At 39.3% G+C, this 21083-nt stretch overlaps 3 protein-coding genes across 15 annotated transcripts in view; 2 read left to right on the forward strand and 1 right to left on the reverse strand.

Annotated features, from left to right (window-relative positions):
* Positions 1-1631, forward strand: part of znf638 (zinc finger protein 638) — a 32203-nt gene extending 30572 nt beyond the window's left edge. Inside the window, exons 31-32 of the mRNA XM_035993682.1 lie at positions 746-852; positions 1250-1631. Coding sequence (XP_035849575.1) covers positions 746-852; positions 1250-1320 — 178 coding nt within the window. The 3' untranslated portion in view covers positions 1321-1631. The remainder of the gene's footprint in view (positions 1-745; positions 853-1249) is intronic.
* LOC116053083 (mucin-2-like) overlaps positions 1-21083 on the reverse strand; it is a 183976-nt gene that overhangs the window by 136449 nt on the left and 26444 nt on the right. The window lies entirely within an intron of this gene.
* The window catches only part of dysf (dysferlin, limb girdle muscular dystrophy 2B (autosomal recessive)), a 123912-nt gene continuing 114607 nt past the window's right edge, over positions 11779-21083 (forward strand). For 7 of the 12 annotated variants that reach the window (XM_035993671.1, XM_035993676.1, XM_035993675.1 and 4 more), the window contains exon 1: positions 11779-12088. In XM_035993671.1, coding sequence (XP_035849564.1) covers positions 12001-12088 — 88 coding nt within the window. In that variant the 5' untranslated portion in view covers positions 11779-12000. Of the gene's footprint in view, positions 12089-16163; positions 16711-21083 lie in introns of those variants that run through there. The other 5 variants (XM_035993673.1, XM_035993677.1, XM_035993680.1 and 2 more) reach the window with 2 other exon arrangements.

Below are 21083 nucleotides of genomic sequence, written 5' to 3' on the forward strand. Positions count from 1 at the left end.
TGTCTCTATTCTGCAGGTATTCCACGCAAAGTTGGAAGTGCGCCCTCGTTTAGAAGAAGTCTCCTGGCTAATCCTGCCAACAGCTAGCTAGCAATTCTGAGCCTTACCAAGCTACTGTGCATGTGCGACTGCCAACAAAGATGTTATAGAAGTTGAGATGTCTCACTCTGTAGCTAAAACAGAGACCTGAACACAGGGTGAAAAGAGGAGCTGCAGCAATGTCCACTACAACAAAAATATGTAAAACTATTCTGGTACAACCTCAAAATACAATAATGAACCTGAAAATGAGCATAATATGGCCACTTTAAATGTGAATATTTTATGGTTTCTTCACTCCTTTGTGACAGTAAACCGAATATCTTGTTCAAAACATGTCTAAGGAGACATTTAAAGACATTATCTTGGGCTCTGGGATACACCGATACACTAATTTTTCACCATATTCTGACATTTATAGATCAAACAACTAATCGATGAATCAAGAAAATAACCAACATATTAAAACTGTCAGTCTCTGGGTGGGAACCTTGCATCAGTGCATAACATATTCGAGTACCGTGAGATTCAGAGGCTAATGGCCACCACTTTAAGTATAAAGTATAAAGAAGCATGGCACAGAGGCTCTGATGCCCAAGATGTAGGCTATATTATTTATTTAGTTTGTTTACACAATCTGGCAGTAATTTCATTAAAACATCTTTATTGATTTATGTAATATTCTGTTCTGTTGTCTGTAGGACAGTGTTTGGCTGTGGAGTGATAGTTCACTATTCTCCTACCAGAACTGGTGTCCTGGACAGCCAAACAACCATCATGGCAGTCAGCACTGTCTGCAAATGAACTTTGGAGGTAAATCTAATTACAGTGTTTCTATTGAGAGGTTAAAGTAAGACACCACAGGAAAAAAAAAAACTTCATGCACTGGTCAATTCTGAGATTTTCTTGAGAGCCAATTACAGAATGTAATGGTGGAAAAATGCAGACCATAAATTGTATCACAAATGTTTATTTATATATTAAAGAATTTAACTTTAATGTATTAGTGGTGCACATGATAAACTTAGACATTTAATCAGAATGTTATCATTTGATTCTATATGGTTTTGACTGTGACTTGTCTTTTATGAATGTTTAAAACAATAACCATAATGTTGACAGTACAACAGTGGTTTCTGTCTGACATGTTTTGTAGTGATTTTTGTGTTCGGAACAAGAAGAAATGCTCCTGTGTTTTTGGTTTTTACAGGAGGAAAATGCTGGGATGATGTCCGGTGTTCTGTCCGTCGCCCATTTGTCTGCAGTAAGAAAATCTGGTGATTCCTGGGCTGACACAGAGGCATCAAGTACCTGTCGAGAGCACAAATACTGTTTTTGTGTCATCAGTCTCATATATATAACCTAAAGGCTCTATATCTCATTTCATATCTCTCTTTTCTATCGCTGTAACGCTACCAAAGGATTGAAGAGACAAGTGACATACAGGAGCTGGATTGTCTCTTAGGCCTAAGAGCAGACTGAACGAGTTATGAAAATAATGCTTTTAGCACAACTGTATTCTCTCTGGGGAGTGAACTGGTCTTTGTTGTCTTTCAGTATGCAAAATTAAAAACTATCAAGCATTGAAACCAGCTGGTCTGTGAGTCTGTGTTAAATCTAGTAGTTTGTTTTAAAACTTCTTACATCTCAAAGAACTCTGACTGTAACATCATGAAATATCATTGTGCACATACACTTTTTTTAAGTAATAAGTGGAAATTTCTATCACAAAGATATGCCATTAATGATGCATCAACCATCACATGAATCCTTTTTGTGTGTGTGTGTGTGTGTGTGTGTGTGTGTGTGTGTGTGTCTCGAGAACCGTTCATTTTGTGAGTAAAATCTGAATCTGCAATGTAAACAGTAACACTACTCTTTCAGGTAAATGTAGTAGTACAATGTGTTTCTCTGGAGAAGAAGTACACAGTAGGTTTGCATATTAAGTGCTTTGGGGGTCTTCTGTAAGTTATTTCGGGGTACAATGGTTCAGGAGAAAGCTGTAGAGAGCAATAAAGGAGGCCAAGCAGTCAGCTAGCTCCAAACAGGCACGTTTTCAAAAACACACCTCTGGGCCATGATATAACTCTGTTAGCCACTACGACCAGAAGCTAACGGTCAAGTGCAGTTTTACATGATATTAGTGATGAAGCAAGATGATGATCAGAAAGTGTCTGAAATCAGAATTTACTGCACAAGCGTCCATTATATAGTGAATGAGTAAAGTGGTGTGATTTTCAAACCATGCCTGACATTTCGGACACTAACTAATCATCACCATTGTGCATCATCACTGAACGCTGTAGTCATAACATTGGTTTCAGGAGCAGAGCATTGCATTATGGCCCTTTGTTGCCCCGTGTTGCCCCATGTTGCCACCCAATGTTAAAAGAAAACACTGCAAAAGAGCCGTCTTGGAATTCTCTATACAATGTGATGAAGTGCCCTCTAGGATGCCGTTTCTGTGTAGAAAACATGATAAAGTACCCTAGGGTGCCCTATAAATAAACTTAGCACAAAAAGTAAGGAAATTTGTGTTTTGTAGATTATTTCTCTGTGGTAACAATGCTTTTTGGCAATAAATCTTATACCGTTGGAAAGCCTGTTTAGTTCCCTTTTAAATGGTGCCCCATTTGTAAGGAACTCTGCGAAGAATTCAACCAAGCCATGTAAAAAAAGAGTCTTAACTAGGGTTGGGCATAGTTTTGATTTAAAAAATTCTAATTCCGATTCTTCCTTTTGATTCCGTTTCTTATCGATTCTTGATTCCAATTCTTTGAGGGGTGGAGTTGAAACGGGTCACATGCTTATTTCACAAATAAGAGGAAAGTTTTATTTTGATTCAATTTTGGTTTGCAGTTTTGCAGAGCTTTATCATCGTAAAATAAAGCCACAGTAGATCGCTGCGTACTGGCTCCATGGCTGCAACACAACAAGTGCCTGGCTGCTACGGAAACCAAAACTTGTGCATGTTAAACCAAATCCTCCAAACGATTCCAATAAAGGGGTTTATCAAAGAGGAACGAGAAAAAAAAAAAAAAACTTTTACTGTATTGCCACACTTTCTTAATGTTAAGTTCATGGCACCCAGGAAGGTTTGAAATGTGCACATTTAAAAGAAGCTGTTCACCTCCTTTTTAAAAAAAATCTTTTTATACCTTGGAGCGGCCCCATCTCATGTATATTATTTTGGTTGTAACCCTTCAGCCAGGGTGATTTCTTATCACCTCGCTTTTCAGATTGTTGATAACGAACAAAACCCTGAGCTGACTCTCTCAGGGATCAAGGCTACCAAACCAGGAGATGAGGCGGCTTCCCTTGGTGGGAACTGTCTGATCTCACTTTACAATTACTGCTGACTTCTTGTTACAAAACAATCCGTTCACGATTGTTTTGTTGTTTGTATCCTATCATCTACTGGCTTGACCTCTGTGAGTTGATTGATTGATCAGTTACGAGCTCGGAGAACAAAGTGAGATGAAGCAGGGTTCAATTCACAATGTTTTAAAGATCCCATGACATGGTGCTCTTTGGATGCTTCTATATAGACCTTAGCAAGGGCGTAGCACAAAATTCTGGGCCCTGTAGAAAGGCATTTTCTATGGGCCCCTCCCCGCATCCACAGCTATTCATTCTAGCATCTTTTTGGGCCCTCCTCACATGAGGGCCCTGGGTACTCAGTCCCCTTTTTCCCCCCAGTCCGACGCCCCTGGACAGTTAGTGGTCCCCTAATGGCGTTTTTCCATTACATGGTACCTGCTCGACTCGCCTCGACTCTACTCTCCTCGACTCGACTCGACACACTGTGCGTCCGTTTTCCATTGCAGATTTTAGTACCGCCTCAGCGTGGCTGGTCGTTATGCCGTATCGATGCACACACCAGCGCACAAGTATAAACATCAGGCCACTTGAGTTTGTTTTACAGTTCTGTGGAGGCTCCACGCAGAGCTTTCGCCGTAGCCTGTGTAGCCTATGTAAAAGTGGCCTGATGTTTATACTTGTGCGCTGGTGTGTGAGTGGAGCCGGCCATGTGTGTGTGTAGTTAGGCTACGGCGAAAGCTCTGCCGGAGCCTCCGCAGAACTGTAAACAAGCGGCGCCGCAGTAAACTACTGTGACCTAATGCGACGCACACACAGAACGTCGAAGGTGTGTGTTGCAAGAAGACACATTTTGTTTCAAATTAAGCTGGAGGCAGCAAAAAAAAAACAGCTGGCTAAACTGTTTAAAAATAGCGGGATTGTTCAGGACACCCCCGTCTGTCGCTTTCACATCACCTTTTCGGCTCGCCTCATCTCGCTTGGAACCTCGACTGAGGAGGTACTAAAAAAAGTACCTGTTAGCAGGTACCAGGTACTTTTTTTCGTAATGGAAAACCAAAAAAGGCGAGTAGAGTCGAGGTGAGTCGAGCTGGTACCATGTAATGGAAAAGCGCCATAATACTGTATCTGAAGTCTCTTTCCCGAAATTCAGCCTTGGTGCAGAATTACAGCCACTAGAGCCAGCCCCACAATGAGCTTTACTTAGTATGTGCCATTTCTGTGTCTGTAGCTATTAAGGAGGCGTGAGGGGGGGGGTGTGGCCTTGACCAACTGCCACTTTGCTCGTTTGAAAGCCATGATGTCTCTCTCTCATGGGTGGGCCAAATTCTCTGGGCGGGCAAAGCAGAGAAAGGGGAGGTAACCTTTCTTCTTATGACCTCATAAGGAGGAAGATTCCAGATCAGCCCATCTGAGCTTTCATTTTCTCAAAGGCAGAGCAGGATACCCAGGGCTCGGTTTACACCTATCGCCATTTCTAGCCACTGGGGGACCATAGGCAGGCTGGGGGAACGCATATTAATGTTAAAAAACCTCATAAAGTGAAATTTTCATGCAATGGGATTAAAGGTTTAATGAGACATGTGATATGAACTTTTTTTTTTAACAATCGATCCATTCACAAGTAGATAGATAAGAAAGAAGCTTCATAGAAAAGGAGGATTGGTTCAAGGTAGGGTCACACAGATAAATCATCAGGAAGAAAAACAGTGTAACAATGTATGATACAAAGAATTTTCACAGAATGGACTGTGTTTGATATTATACTCTAGCACAGTGGTTCCCAACCTGGGGTCCGGGGACCCCTAAGGCAAAGATCACAGGGGGGGGAATGATTTTTGATTCACTGCTTCTACGTAAAGTTAATTTTGTTTGTGTTGACTTGCCCACTTGGTTAATTGGCGTCTTCTTCTGACTTATTGTCATTCAATTCTTCTATTTATTAGTGTCATGGCAACTCCACTAGAGCTACAGAGATTAATTGATAATTTGTCATTTTTTAATTAATTGCCAACTATATGGATAATCGGCTGAGTAATTTTGTTCTAAAAAAAAACTTCAAAATTCTCTGATTCCAACTTTTTAAAGCTTTAGTGTGTACGTTTTTATTTATTAATGAACGTCTGTTATATTCAAGCCATTTCCAAATGAGTTGCTACAAAGCTAATTAAGACTATCAGCTCCACACAACTCTCTCTGTATTTCTCAGTAGGACTATGTTCAGAAGATTGTGTCGTCCGGTGACTTTCCCGCGCAGAAGCTCAAGTGAAGATAATTACCTCTTCTGAAGAGTCCATCATGTTTTTTTTAATCCTCCGTGTCCTTTTTCACTACTAGGAACAGCATAGAGGAGGAGTGTGGGTGTGTTTAATTGTGAATATGTTATGGTTTCTTCACTCCTTTGTGACAGTAAACCGAATATCTTTGAGGTGTGTACACCTCAAAGATATTCAGTTCAAAACGTGTCAAACGAGACATTTAAGGACGTTATCTTGGGCTCTGGGATACACCGATTGTCATTTTTCACCATATTCTGACATTTATAGATCAAACAACTAATCGATGAATCGAGAAAATAACCAACATATTAATCAACAATGAAAATAATTGTTAGTTGCAGCCCCTAAACTCCTGTCTGTTTATCAGAGAAACTGTCAGTCCCTGGGTGGGAACCTTGCATCAGCGATAACATACAGGAATACCATGAGATTCAGAGGCTGATAATGAGCACCAGTTATAATTACAAACAAGCATGGCTCGAAGGCTCTGATGCACAACAGGTAGGCTATTTTATTTATTTAGTTTATTTACACAATCTGGTAGTCATTTGATTAAAACATCTTTATTAATGTATGTAATATTCTGTTCTCTTGTCTGTATGAGGGTTCTTGGCTGTGGAGTGATAATTCACTCTTCTCCTACCAGAACTGGTGTCGTGGACAGCCCAACAACTGGCGTGGCAGTCAGCACTGTCTGCAAATGAACTTTGGAGGTAAATCTAATTACAGTATTTCTATTGAGAGGTTACACAACACTACAGGAAAAAACAGTTTTTCTTCTTCATGCACTGGTCAATTCTGAGATTTTCTTGAGAGGCAATTACAGAATGTAAATGTGAATGTCTATGGTGAAAAAATGCAGACCATAAATTGTATCACAAATGTTTATTTATATCTTAAGGATTATAACGTGAATGGATGAGTGGTGCAAATGATAAACAGACATTTAATCAGAATTTCATCATTTGATTCTATTTAGTTTTGACTGTGACTTGTCTTTTATGAATGTTTAAAACAATAACCATAATGTTGACAGTACAACAGTGGTTTCTGTCTGACATGTTTTGTAGTGATTTTTGTGTTCGGAACAAGAAGAAATGCTCCTGTGTTTTTGGTTTTTACAGGAGGAAAATGCTGGGATGATGTCCGGTGTTCTGTCCGTCGCCCATTTGTCTGCAGTAAGAAAATCTGGTGATTCCTGGGCTGACACAGAGGCATCAAGTACCTGTCGAGAGCACAAATACTGTTTTTGTGTCATCAGTCTCATATATATAACCTAAAGGCTCTATATCTCATTTCATATCTCTCTTTTCTATCGCTGTAACGCTACCAAAGGATTGAAGAGACAAGTGACATACAGGAGCTGGATTGTCTCTTAGGCCTAAGAGCAGACTGAACGAGTTATGAAAATAATGCTTTTAGCAAAACTTTATTCTGTCTGGAGAGTGAACTGGTCTTTGTTGTCTTTCAGGATGCAAAATTAAAAACGCTCAAGCATCTAAACCAGCTGGTCTGTGAGTCTGTGTTAAATCTAGTAGTTTGTTTTAAAACTTCTTACATCTCAAAGAACTCTGACTGTAACATCATTTAATATCATGGTGCACGTACACTTTTTCGAGTATTGGGTGGGCGTTTCTATCACAAAGATATTTCGTTAATGATGCATCAACCATCACATGGACCTTCCTGTTTGCAACAGTGTGTCAGAATCCTTTTTGTTTTGCTTAATAGTGCCGCCCTCTGGACAAACTTTGTATAATGACAGAGGCAGAACAACCATGAAGCCTCTCAGTACCACCATATCACCACCTGGTTCCACTGAAGGCAGCTTTACTATTAAAGCTGTAGTGTATTCAAATACAAAGCTTGATGTGTGAACACAACACCTGACATATAACTTTTATAAAGTACCTATGGCAAACGTGTCAGCAAACAAAACGGTAAGTAAAGGTAGGTATTGATAAAAAGCCGGTCTGTGAATCTGATGAATCCTACATAGCACCAGAATATTACATTACATTTAGCTGACGCTTTTATCCAAAGCAACTTACAATTACTATATATATATATATATATATATATATATCAGAGGCTGCACACCTCTAGAGCAACTATGGGCTAATTGTCTTGCTCAGGGACACATTGGTTGATTTATCGCAGTGGGATTTAAACAGACCTCCCACACCAAAGGCATGTGTCATGTCCACTGAGCCATCACTACCACAATACCATACAATACGCAGAACACATGCAAAAGTTGAAAATTGAAATGCACAACGGGAAAAAAAGATAAAAAGAAGTTACATCCCCATTCTTAAGAAACGTCAGTGTAACTTTAAGATTAAAGATTTTCAATTTTAAATATATTAATGTTTTTGTTGCATAATGATGTATTTCACATTACACAAACGCATACAGCATGTTCAGCTATTGTCTAAAACACAACTTGCAATTTTAATAAAATTATTATTTTATTTTATTTTTAATAAAGAAAAAAATATAATTGAACAGTCCTGCAATGAGTCCTCCTTGAAGGTTATAATGTTCAGATATTGCCTTAGAGAGGTGCTGATTTAATATGACCATTTTGTAGGATGTAGTTTGTTGAACTGCGTTATACTGACAGGTGCTTTTATTTTGTCAACCCCATTCTAACAGAAACACCTCTTTGTAAACTGCAATTTTTTTATGCTATATATAAGTGATAAGTCATAAAAATCTGGTATTTCACTGACTTTTTCTTTAACTGGCTGTATGCATATATAATTAAAACCCAAGCAGACAATACCTTATTTGTATTCATTAGATTAGATTTGAATCTATTCTGTAGGCTCCTGCTACATATGTGTCAACACAATAAAGCTTTCCTAATTTTGGGATAATTAACCTTGTTTGTGACACATTTCTGCTGGGTGTTGTGAAATATGACGACACATGCAGCTACCCCAAAACTATATAAATACCAAAGAAACAAAACACTGATAAAAAAGCAACATCAAAACCATAAAGTAAATTTTCTCTGACATATATCAGACATATTCAAATGTATAATTCACTCTTTGTTCTGTCCTCTGCCTGGAAACATGGGAAATCATGCCACCTATTGGACTTTCCTATGTAGGTGTGTTACACACAGGAAGCAGAAAGTAGGAAACTGGAAGTATAGAATAGGTAGTTTTTAAAATCTTCCCACTCTCCCTCATGCATCTCTGTTTGCCAGAAATGCATCAGCACCAGAAGAAATCACTTTTCCCAGCTCATGTAGGCATTGCATCAAATGAAAAAAGGGTTGATAAGTTGGCCAAGGAAGCTGCTGAAAAGGAAATCACAGATGTCAACATTAATCTATCTAAGGCGGAGGGTAAAAGCATTGTGTGGCAGGGAACAATTTTAAAATGGCAACAGCTCTGGGAGCAAGAAAACAAAGGAAGGCATCTATTCTCAATTTCTAGGAAAGTAACTGACTCAGTTAATGTTTGTAAAAGAGGGGTAGGTAGACGTAAGGAAGAGGTTATTATTTCTAGAATGAGGATTGGTCACACATTGCTGAACAGCACTTTATTTATTTTAGGTAAACATCAGAGTGGTTTGTGTTCATGTCAGGAACCTGAGACAGTGCATCATGTTTTGATTTCTTGTCGAAATTATGACCGACAAAGACTAGATCTACTCAGAGAATTGCGAGAAATTGGTTTGGAAGAAGTATCTCTGAAGAGTATTTTAGAAGTAGGATCAAGTGGGAGGGGAAAACGTTGTTTGTTTAAATTTTTAATAGACACTGGACTGTATAACAGGATATAATGCACTCTGGTGCTAGTTCCATAGATGGCAGCAATGCAACTTTTTGGATGCCGGCTGCCGTAAAATCCCAAAGAAGAAGAAGAAATCACTTTCCATCCTAGGTTGTAGTGCTTAAGAAAGCAATGGCTGTAAGTGAACCTTTCTTTACCGTTGTATAGCAGCCTGAATTGAAGGGTGTTTGTGGCAGGTGTTGCCTAACCCTATTGTGCTTGAGAATGTTTAGTTGAGCACATGTCGTTTAACACATGTTGCTGTGTAGATGACTTATAGTGAAAATTATTTGAAGTAATACTAGCTAAGCCTAAGCATGTTGTTTGTATATTATGCCATTGATGTTTCAGTGTACCAGATAATTTGTTTATTGCTCTGCATTTATTTGTTCATAGCATCTATTGTAATGCTAGCAATTTAGCTCTATACATTATTCTGTATAACGCAGTGCTTTTTGTATTTCTTTTCTTTGTATAGTGTCACTCCTTTGCAATGTGATGCCAACATGAAAGCCATTAAAGTGCTCAGATTCTAACTTCCTGATTGACTCACGTCATTAAACAGAGTTTGGCTGGCTGTCAATCTACGTACCATTATCCATTAACACGTAGGGAGGACATTGACACCGTTTGACTTATACAGGAGAAGTGTGTGTGAAATTATTACATTTGGATTGCACATTGGGCCTTTACATTTCTGAGTCTAATATAACTAACAATAGCATTTGTGTGTGCCCTCAGTGTGTAGCAACGTAAGTAATTGGATATAGGAGCAGGTTGGGACAAGCACAGTAAGAGTTGAAGAACACAGCACTACTCTTGTTTTTCAGAGCTGTAGGTTTCTTTCCTTAATGCGTCTTCCATCAGCTCTGAAGTCATTTGAGAGGAAATTGGATTACACCGGCTTCTTCGGAGACAGGAGCATTTATTGGATCAATACCCTCTAATTGATATGATGATAGACGCTGTTGTAATGCAGGCAGTGTCATTTAGATCCAACTTCAACCATTTGCTTAAAACATATCTAACAAGATTTGGTAATTATTTGAAATAAAGGTTTAATGAATAAATGAAATGGATTTAAAAAAAAAAAAAACAGTACTGAAATGGGAGCATTCAAAAGTGAAAATATGAATCAGGCAATCAGGTCCACCTTATTTTATCTCCCCCTCCCACAGCAACTCCTGAAGTTAGCATACTTCCCGTAAGCACTGACACACACCCTGCCTAAATATATAGATGACACGAGTGAAGCCCAGTGGGTCGGACTATAAATAGAGGAGCAACAGGAATCCCCCCCCCCCCATGTCTGCTCACAAGTCGGCCCCCATTACTGAACATGAACGACATACGTATCTCATCGGCACATATCAGATTATTATTACGATTATTATTTCCTCATTTTGATTTCAATTTTTATGTTCAGTGTGAATAAAAAAAGACAATATGAAAGTCAATGTTTCAGGTTTTTCCAGTCAATAAACTGGCTCAGACCCAAAAAAAAAAAAAACTTTAGTCATGTGAAACGCTAAGTCACAAAAAGCGTCTATAACTCCAGATTTCATTGTGTTTGCAGGTTCTTAAAGGTTTCAGTGACCCTTGCAGTCCACAGAATCAAACACTGATTTGGAGATTTTGGGATTTTTTTTAATGTCAAAATCAGACATTTTCTATCTCATAACATAAATGATACTGATTCACTGGTCCTAACTGCTTGAGTTTAACCTTTTTATTTATTAGATGTCATCAGTCCATCATGTTGATGTTTTTTGCAGCCAGTTATGAGACAGGGGCCGTTGAGTTGACTGTCTAAACTTATTGTCCTTTTAGAAACCAAGCTAAATTTACACCACCAGGGCGTCACACCGTCCTTAGTCAGCTCTGTGTGTTTTCAAACATGTGATTCATTCATTCATATTTCCCCCTAAAACCCAATTTTTAATTAACACTAGACCCTTTTCTCTTGTGTCATTGTCGTCATTCTCCCTCGCTGCAACAAATCTGCATCAACAAGCACATTTTTACTGACACACTTACCCTTTGTGTGTGTGTGTGTGTGTGTGTGTGTGTGTGTGTGTGTGTGTGTGTGTGTGTGTGTGTGTGAGAGAGAGATAGAGAGAGAGAAAGAGCTCCCCACGTGTGTTGGTTTATGTTGGAAGAGTTTGGATTGTGTGCAGGCATGTGTGACTGGATAATAAAAGCCACTGTGTGTGTTACTGGCCCTTTAAACCAGTTGTGATTGAAAGGACTGTGTGTGTGTGTGTGTGTGTGTGTGTGTGTGTGTGTGTGTGTGTGTGTGTGTGTGTGCGTGCATGAGTCAGCCAGTGCACCATGCTTGCAGTGTGTGTGTGAGATAGAGAGAAAGTAAGGGGGGCAAGCGAGACAGCTGAGAGCTGCAGCTCTGGTCTCTCAGTCCCTATTCGTTCTTCTGTGTCTCTCGTCTTTTCTCTCTCTCCCATTTTATGGATATAATTCGGATATACTAACGCCCATATATGGACATCACAGTATCTTTTGGTGGGATTTGACACAGCTCTACTGTGTGTGTGTGTGTGTGTGTGTGTGTGTAAGCCATGCTGCGTGTGTTTATTCTGTGTGCAGAGCGTCTGCAAACGCCGGACGACGACGTCAGTGATGCCTACTGCACCGTCACCTATGAAGGTAGGGATGCTGTGTGTGTGTGTGTGTGTGTGTGTGTGGGGGGGGGGGGGGCAGAGAGAGGGATGGAGAGAGAGAGATGTTAAGACATAATGGGAGAAAGAATAGAGAGATTTGGGTAAGAGGGAATAAGGGATAAAGTTCATGTGCAAATAGTGTGTATGTGTTTGTGTAGGGATGGCACACTATTGATCCAAGCACTAAACCCCACCTCCTCTCTCTAACAGCTGAGGTTATTATTGGAAAGTCTCCACCAGTCGTCTGTCATGACTTCCAGTCAGTTTTGGGGTGGGGCGGCAAGGGAGAGAGAAAAAAAGAGAGAGAAGAAAGAGAGGTGGAAAGATGTGATGATGGGGGGGAAACAGAGGAGCTGGAGGAGTGTAACATATATCTCCATTTGTCGGTCTGTCTGTCTGTCTGTCTGTCTTTATCTCCCTCTCTTTCACTTTTCATCTCTCTTTGTGACTGTTCTGCATTATTTCAGGTAGACTACGGTACAATACAGTAGATTACAGTATGCACCACCTGTGTGTAACGAAGAAGCAGAGTTGAGTTTTTTAATAACTGCAAGTGTGTCATGAACTCATGACACTTGCTGTTTTGCTGCACAAAAGTTTCCTTGTGTAATATAGGGCAGCGCCTGCAGTGTGTGTGTCACACACACACACACACACACACACACACACACACACACAAAAGCGGATGTGTTTCATTCTTCTGCAGACTCCGTTATGTTATATATCAGGACAAACACAGTTTGTCATTGTGCTTATATCATGGCAGCATCACAGAGCAGCTCAATATGATCTGCAGCCTCTCTTCTCTGGCTGATATCTGATATTTAATCAGTTTGAAATCATCTGCTGAACGCTAAGCTGTGTCTGCTCTTAAAAACTGCTGCATCATGTCTTCCACTCAGTTTATTACATTGGATGAAGAAGAAATACCTGAAAAGATTAAAGATCTCTCAAATTAAAAAATTAAATATGGAGGACAATTCAATTGTTTTTCTTGTTTTTTCTAAATGTTTTCTGCCTTTGTTCTGACTAGAACATTCATTCTGAAATTGCATAACAACTACTATTGAGTTGCCACAATTGTGAAAAATCCCTTTTGACTGATTGGACCATACCTTCCAGAAATAGACTGCAGTGAATCTGGACCACAATCCATTCATCACCAACTTATTGTTAGATTACCAACATTTATAACTGCTTTATTACCAAACAGAAGGACAAACACCGGCACAAGACATTTTTCAAACCTGGCAACCCCAAATGTGGGTTACAACTTATAAACCCTTTCTGTCTGCAGGTGGCGCTCTGTAGACATGTCTTTCACACATGTGAACTTAATGCCGCCGCCCCACTGGCTCCTGATTTTGATTTATTTTTTAGTAGAGTAGAGACGATCAGTTAAATTTTCTTAAAATCATCCGTCAGCTTTATTTATTTTTCAGGTGACAGTTTTGTATTTTGTATTTCCATGTATCTCCAGATGTGTTGATGTTGAATGTTTGTGATAAACTGAAGGATGAAGTGTTCCTTTATGTGTTGAGAAGATTTTCCTCCTTCTTAAACTAAATAAAGTCTTTAAAAAGCCTCTTGGATCAGCTGGGAAATGCATTGTCACAAAGCTGAAAACAGGGCTATTTTTCTGACACCATGAAAAATTTTAAAACTTTTTAGAGATACGTGGTTCTCACAGGACAGCGATGCTACAAACATATGATGATGCAAATAGAATATGATGTGTTGCTGTAGATTATATCCAACAGTATATAAAAGAGTTTAAAATGAGCAGAACCTTAAACATCTACAGCAGCAAAATGAAACACATACAATAATGCAGCAGGAATATTGATCCAGAAACATCAGATATAACAGGAAAAAACTGACAAGGAAAATTGTATTGCATAAGGTTTTGGAAGCAGGACATTGGCTTGTAGTGGAGTATTTTTACTGTGTGGTATTAGCTCTTACATTTAAGTGAAGGATCTGAATACTTCTTCCACGACTGGTTTTTGAAAATGATTGGCCTTGAGAATAATATTTTATTTAGATGTTTGAAAATTTAAAAGAAAACCTTTTGGATTTCTTCCTAAATGACCAGGCAACGTAGCCTGGATGCCAGCCGAACTTAGCCCCGCCCACAACATCTGAGGTCGGGAAGTTCGGTCTGGACTTGATCCGTTGTGGAGCAACTATGCTCGATCCAGAGCTGTTCGGACCAATCAAATTGTCAAGGCGGGTTTTATACGATGATGGACAGATGATCAACAGTAACGTAATCAACCACGTCACCAAAGAGCGCTTGGGTTGAATTTGTATACAACAAAGATGGCTGCCACCGGAGAATTGAGATGTGTAGATTCCGCCATCGCGTCTGTTATAGACGATATTGACAGCGCATTAATTTTAAAAGAGAACCGCTATCAAAGTATTTGTCGATCGGAAAGATGTTTTTGCCGTCCTTCCTACAGGATTCGGCAAAAGTTTAATTTATCAGCTGGCCCCGATGGTCGCTAAGAAGATGGGGCGCTCTGATTGGTTGTAGGTCTATCCAATCAGATCTTTCCTGGTTCGGTTGAAACACGCCCCATAATCACAGCCCAATGGAGCAGTATCAGACTCATATTCTGACTAGAATCTGAGTATGACGACATCAGGCTACAGGCAACCTGACCCTGAGAGTCCTTTGATTTGATGTTGAAGTTGAGTGTGTGATCCTGCATCCCTGAGCTTATGTATACAAATTAGGGCTGGGCAACGATTAAAAGTTTTAATCGCATGATTTCCCTGATTAATCACGATTAATCGCATTGTTATACGCAAAATCCAATAATGAATTCAAAAGTAGTGTATAGCGCAATTTTATTTTAAATGTTCTGCCATATGAACGAGTGCCATAACATTTGTTCTGCAAACACTTAACATCAGCATTTTGTTTATACAGTAGCAGTTAGATAAAATATTTAGTGTAAATTAAATGATAGCAAAGCAAATACAAAATTAAAGCTTATTGCTACTGCCAGGGCATTAATGTTATCCTGTTTGTTATATATAAAATAAAACTGCCCACAAAATCCTGAGCCATAATCATAACATTAAATTCTCAATTTCTGAGATAACAGCAGAATTTTCTTTTTCTTTTATCAGGGAGTAGCATAACCAGTCTATGTTCAGTACCAAATGTCCCTGTTAGAGTGAGGTGAAGCACAAACGTTTCAGCATAATGTCTCTCCTCTGTTTTCATTACAGTCAGAGCACGTGAATGCAGCGCCCACTGTTCATCAATATAATGCACTGTAACTCCGAGGTAATTACGGTTACCCAGTGATGTCCAGTAGTCCCCAGTGAGAAAAACACGTTGTAAAGGTGTCGCTTTTGCGGTCCTCTCCTTTTCATACAACTCGTGTATTCTTCTTGTGATGGTGCGTATGGGTGTAAAATCTCATACCTGCTGTCATTTGTTGCAATTCTCAGAATGTTTCTCAGACCGACGTCCTCCACAGCACTAATGGGCCTGCAATCTGTATCTATCCACTTCGCTATGGCATTTGTTAGCTTCTCTTGCCTTTGTTTATATATATGTAATTTTCAAAATAAAAGCCTGTGAGCAACAGACTTTTACAATAATAAAAGACATAATAAAAACGGCGTTAACGCGGGATAAAATAATTGTCTGCGTTAATTGAGTTAACGCGATAACGCGTTAACTTGCCCAGCCCTAATACAAATATAAATAAAATCCTCCTTTGAAGTTTTAAAGCCAATTACAGATGTACAACAGTTTTAACTCTTCCCCCACATTATTTTGGCTGCACTGGGTTTGAGAGGCTTTGACAGTTGACTGTCAACACCAGATTGAACTAAATTCATAAACTACACTAAAACAAAGATTACAGGTTCAAGGACAGAGAGAGGTGCAGGGTTGTAGAGAATGTACTGGCAAAGATGTGGGTGAGATAGGGAAACAACCAGGAGACAAGAGAGGAAAAGAGAACAGGAAATGTTGAGATTTCCTCTGGATGTGAGGTGTGTGTGTGCTCATTCGTTGTGTGTTCGAGAGAGTCAGAAAGAGAAAGAAGCCGGCTTTGTGAAGGCACGTCTATCCTTGGGGAAAGAACTTTTATTTTGTAGTTGTAGCTGGAAAATCGTCTTTGGATAATTTGTGTTTCAACATGTTTTTTTGCGATGCTGGGACTTTTATTTTACTGACAATCTTTTAAAAAAAAAAAAAGCCCTAAAATTTAATTTGACTTTGTGGAAGACTTAGTTTCACTCGTTTCAAGCTGTGGATATCTTTTTTTCTTGGAGCACAATCCTTTTTTTCACTAAGAAGGGCTTTTTTTCCACACCTTTTCTTTTTGCCAGTAATTGGTCTTTGGCTTGTTAGTTTTGGCGGTCATTATACATCATCAAACCAGGGTCATGTAAGCAACCATTCCTCCTGCCCTGGATCCCTTCTCACCTGTTGAACTGAATCACCTGTCAGTACGCCAAAAGCAAATTCCTTCTTTGAGCCTCACAAGTTTCAGAAACTCACAGCCATGTTACGTTGCATTCTTCAGCGAGCCAACAACCTGAGACACTCTGACCCTCTGGCTAGTGTCACATTCAGAGGTAAGAGGATCATGGGAGATTCAGGGGATCGGTAGTAAGATGATGCAGACAAATACTGCTCTATAGTATACCTTTAAAGTCCAAATTTGAAGTGTAGAACTCACTAGCGTTGTGCAGGAACGTGATTTGATTGAATGTGCTCATGCTTTTGGTCAACGGTGAATTTAACATTTCCGTTTGCAACTAATGAACTTGAACATGATCGTGAGTGTTTTATGGCACCAGGCATATGTGTTTCCCCCTTCCTAACCCTGAAACATAACATAACCCTAACCCTAACCACAAAGGGAGCACAATGGTTTTAACAGGAGTCAGGACAGGAAACACTATCCGTCGGGGGTACAGACTTCGACACAACACCGGTGTTGCTAGTACAACTGACAAATTCATACGCATGAATGGGAGTTCATTTTAATCTGTGTGAACTCAACTTTAAGATAGCTCTTGTTAAGTGTGAACGTGAACAACACTGGGACTCACAACAGGTACAGAAGAGAGTGTCTTTTGGGGGTAGTCTGAAGTCTTGAAGTGCTCATATTATGCTTTTTTACTTTTTCCCTTTCCTTTTTTGTGTTGTATATATTTTTGTGCACGTTATAGATTTACAAAGTGAAAAAGCCCAAAGTCCACCCCAACGGGGACTTACCATCTCCTACAGAAAACACTGTTCACAAACTGCTCCAAACAGCTCTATTGTAGTCCAGCCTTTACTTCCGTGACAAACGCTCATCACTTTGTAACACACGTTACAATGCTCGCCTAGCTGCTAGCATGGCATGCCCTCATACTCTGCTTCTGACTGGCTAGTAGTCCTTACCTAGGTACTGCGCATGAGCGACTCCCAACAAAGATGGAACAGAAGTGAGATGTCTCACTCTGTAGCTAAAACAGAGCTCAACACACAGGGTGAAAAGAGGAGCTGCAGCAGTGTGCAGTACAACAAAAATATGGTGTGTTTTGAAAATAAAACCACATAAACCTATTCTGGTACAACCTCTAAATACAATTATGAACCTGAAAATGAGCATAATATGAGCACTTTAAAGGTGCTCTAAGCGATAATGGGTGACGTCACTTCTTGTTGACGTTCAAAGTATTTTCAAACAAAACGGAGGCTAGCTTGCCCCTCCCTCCTCCTCATCCCGTCCCCTCCCCCTCCCTTCCACGCACTAACCCCCCAACCCCCACCCCCAAATCCTTCTTGTCGGTTATTGGCTGGAACACTGTTTGTTATGTTTGGTGGTGCAGGTTGGCGCAGTTGGTTTTTGTTGGTGTTTGTGGATCCTGGGCTGTCTACAGAGACTTTTTTTACAGTGTGTTCAGGGGACAGGCAGCTAGCGGATAGTGAGGAGATGTTTGCTGTATGTGACAAGACATGTTGTAGCTTAAAAAAAACGTGTGACATCGCTTAGAGCATCTTTAAGTATTTTAAGACGAGGCTAAGTCAAACCTGTTGTCAAGCCAAGTTTTAGGTCATTGAGGCGAAGTCTAATCTTCATATGCCTGAAGCTTTTTTTAAATGTTTTTGTTCCAGCATTTTAGCAGACTTGTTTTTTTCAGTCAAATCTCAAGTAAGTCTAGCATCTCTATTCTCAGGCCTTCATTTTTGTGATTTAAAGTTGAAAATGTAATTCTCCTCCTCACTATTTGTCCAGAGAAACATTTAAAACAATCTATGACATAAAACCTTATTTTGACAAATCTGCGGAAACAGCATTTAAGTTGAAGGAATCTGGGTGGGCATTTCCTGTTGCAACACTTGGCTGAATATCTGAGGGCCGGAGTTGCTATGAGACAAGCTGTAAACTTCCTACTGGAGCACAGTCATAACCCTGTATAGCATGTATTCTTTAAGATTAGGTTAGGTAAGGATTTGGTTTGGTAAGAAAAGGCATCCATCTTGACATATATTTTTTACCAATACAGACAATCAATAGACAGGAAGTAGCCTACTCCAATAATCACTGAAATCACTCAAATAAACGCTGCTTCCATACCATCTGTGCAGTGTTTGCAATGACTTGTTAATCTAAATGATGGGTGCCAGATACATTTGTCCCTTCCTAAACTTCAGCATTTAGGAGAACCCATTCACCCAAGGGGAAGGTGACTTGGCTACCTGCTCTGTTTTTTCCCATCAGTTTTTTGTTTGTTGCACTTTTCACGAGTCAGTGTGTGCCTCCTTAATGAGGTGAGCTCTGCTGTTAACTTCCTGCCTTTGTCCTGACACTGTTTCCTGGTGCCATCACACACACACACACACACAGACACAGACACAGACACACACACACACACACACACACACAAACACACACAGAGTGGAAGAAGTACTCAGATCATTTTACTTAAAGAAAAGTAGAATTACCATGGTCTACAAAAATACTGCATTACAAATAAAACTGATTTCCAAATTTTACTTAAGTAAAAGTGCAGAAGTATTATCAGCAAAGTGTAGTTAAAGTATCAAACATAAACATACTCATTCTGCAGAAAGGCTCCTTTAGCTTAATATTATTATAGACTACTATTTAATTCTGTTTTTATCACTAATGTAATGAATACAAGGAATAGCATTTCTATTTTAGAGTTCATCATTATACTTGTTGTCAGGAGCAGGAGGCACCAATTAAATTCAATATAAGATGTTTATACTGTGATGTAGATTGTATTTGAAATCAAACACCGCCTGATAGAATAATTGTTTAAGGTGGTCTGCAGATTATAAAACCAGCTTTATTTGTTATTGTCTCTGGCAGTAATCTAAGTCTAATGGGAAGGTAATGTCAAGTGTTTCTAGGTTGCAACAATTTAAGGAATGTAAATCACAGCGAGAGAGAGATTTTCCTCCCCTCCAGAAAACACATACCATGTCCATTTATAGAAATTACAGATGGTATAATAAAAAGCAAGGAAGCTGTGGGAGGAGAGTGAAAAGACAGAGAGAGAATGTGTATGTTTGTTTGAGAGAGAAATATTTCCAATTAGAATTTTGTGCAAATAAATATTGTAAATAAATCTGTATTTGACTTTAGTTTCTATCAAAAGTAAAATACCGATCCAAAGGTTTTATTTATAATCAACATAGAGGGTGGGATAGACTTTGTTGTGATTATTGCAATCCAAAATATTTTCTGACAAACTTTCAGTGGGTGAAAGAAAGGAACTTCGTCCAACACTGCAAACTGCAGTAGCATTTGTGTGTCATTTTTAGTAACAATTTCCTTTTCAGATGCAAAGACAAGACTCAGGGACAAGGCTTCTACTCTTATGGCTTATTAGAGTGGTTTATTGCAGGGACTGGGCAACAATGATGTCTAGAATGTCTGAAATGTATGAGCAGGATAGAGCAGCGAACGGGAGAGATGTCATGATTGTCATATTTTTACCCTTTTAAATCATGTTTGTGGCCATGTGTTGGCAGGTGTAGGTCATGCAGTGTGTGTATATGTGAGAACATGTGCTTGTGTTTTGTGTGCTGAAGGCAGGATTTCCGCCCAAGGTGTTGTTATTGGAACGATAAGTGTTGTTCTCCGTCAAAACCAGAAATAAAAACTGGCAGCCTTGCTACTTCACAAGTATATCCTGGACGCACACACATACATCCATATGTCTCGTATTAGTTCCTAAAGACATTTGAGTTGTTAAATAAGCGATAACGCACAAAAGGTGTCCTGTTATTGGAAAATAGAATACAGTAATAATTGGAAAACAAGGAGTTTATTGTTCACCTGTATTAGGATGTGTCACAGCTGGTATATGGACACTTATTGAAGAAAACAATACATGCAAATTTATAATTAGCATAAAACAGGTGGATGGAAACCTGCTCAGTAATTGTGAAGATAACTTTTGATTCTTTATAAGAAAAACAGCATTGAAATAAGTTAACACCAGGCTAAAATGCAATGTTTCACTCTGTTGCACTTTTGACCAAACCCAACAGTGATGTCATAGTGTACTGACCCCCCCGAGTACACTTTTACATCACCGCAACAAGGTAAAGCACTTTGAGGTCAGCAAACATTGTCAGGAGTGGTTAGTTACTGTTTAATATTTCATGAGATGCAGTCCCAACAAAGGCTTGGATTGGCTCAGTAGTTTCCAAGTAGGGGAAAAAAAAGATCCATTCATTGAAAAAACTCCATTCCTTGCTAAAATGTGAGATGTAGGCAGAGATTATAGTTTTGGGAACCAACATTTTTATACTCTGAGACATGTGCTTTTTAATCCTGTTCTTTAACCCTCCTGCTGTCCTCGGTCAAATTTGACCCATTTTCAAAAACTTTATATACTATCAGAAATTTGGGTTTCTTTCAACCAAATTTTCAAAAGAAATAACGTGGATGGCTCCGCTCTTCACAAGTTTTATTCAA

Source organism: Sander lucioperca, chromosome 17 (genome assembly GCF_008315115.2).
Source record: "Sander lucioperca isolate FBNREF2018 chromosome 17, SLUC_FBN_1.2, whole genome shotgun sequence".
In the NCBI taxonomy this organism is placed as follows: Eukaryota; Metazoa; Chordata; class Actinopteri; order Perciformes; family Percidae; genus Sander; species Sander lucioperca.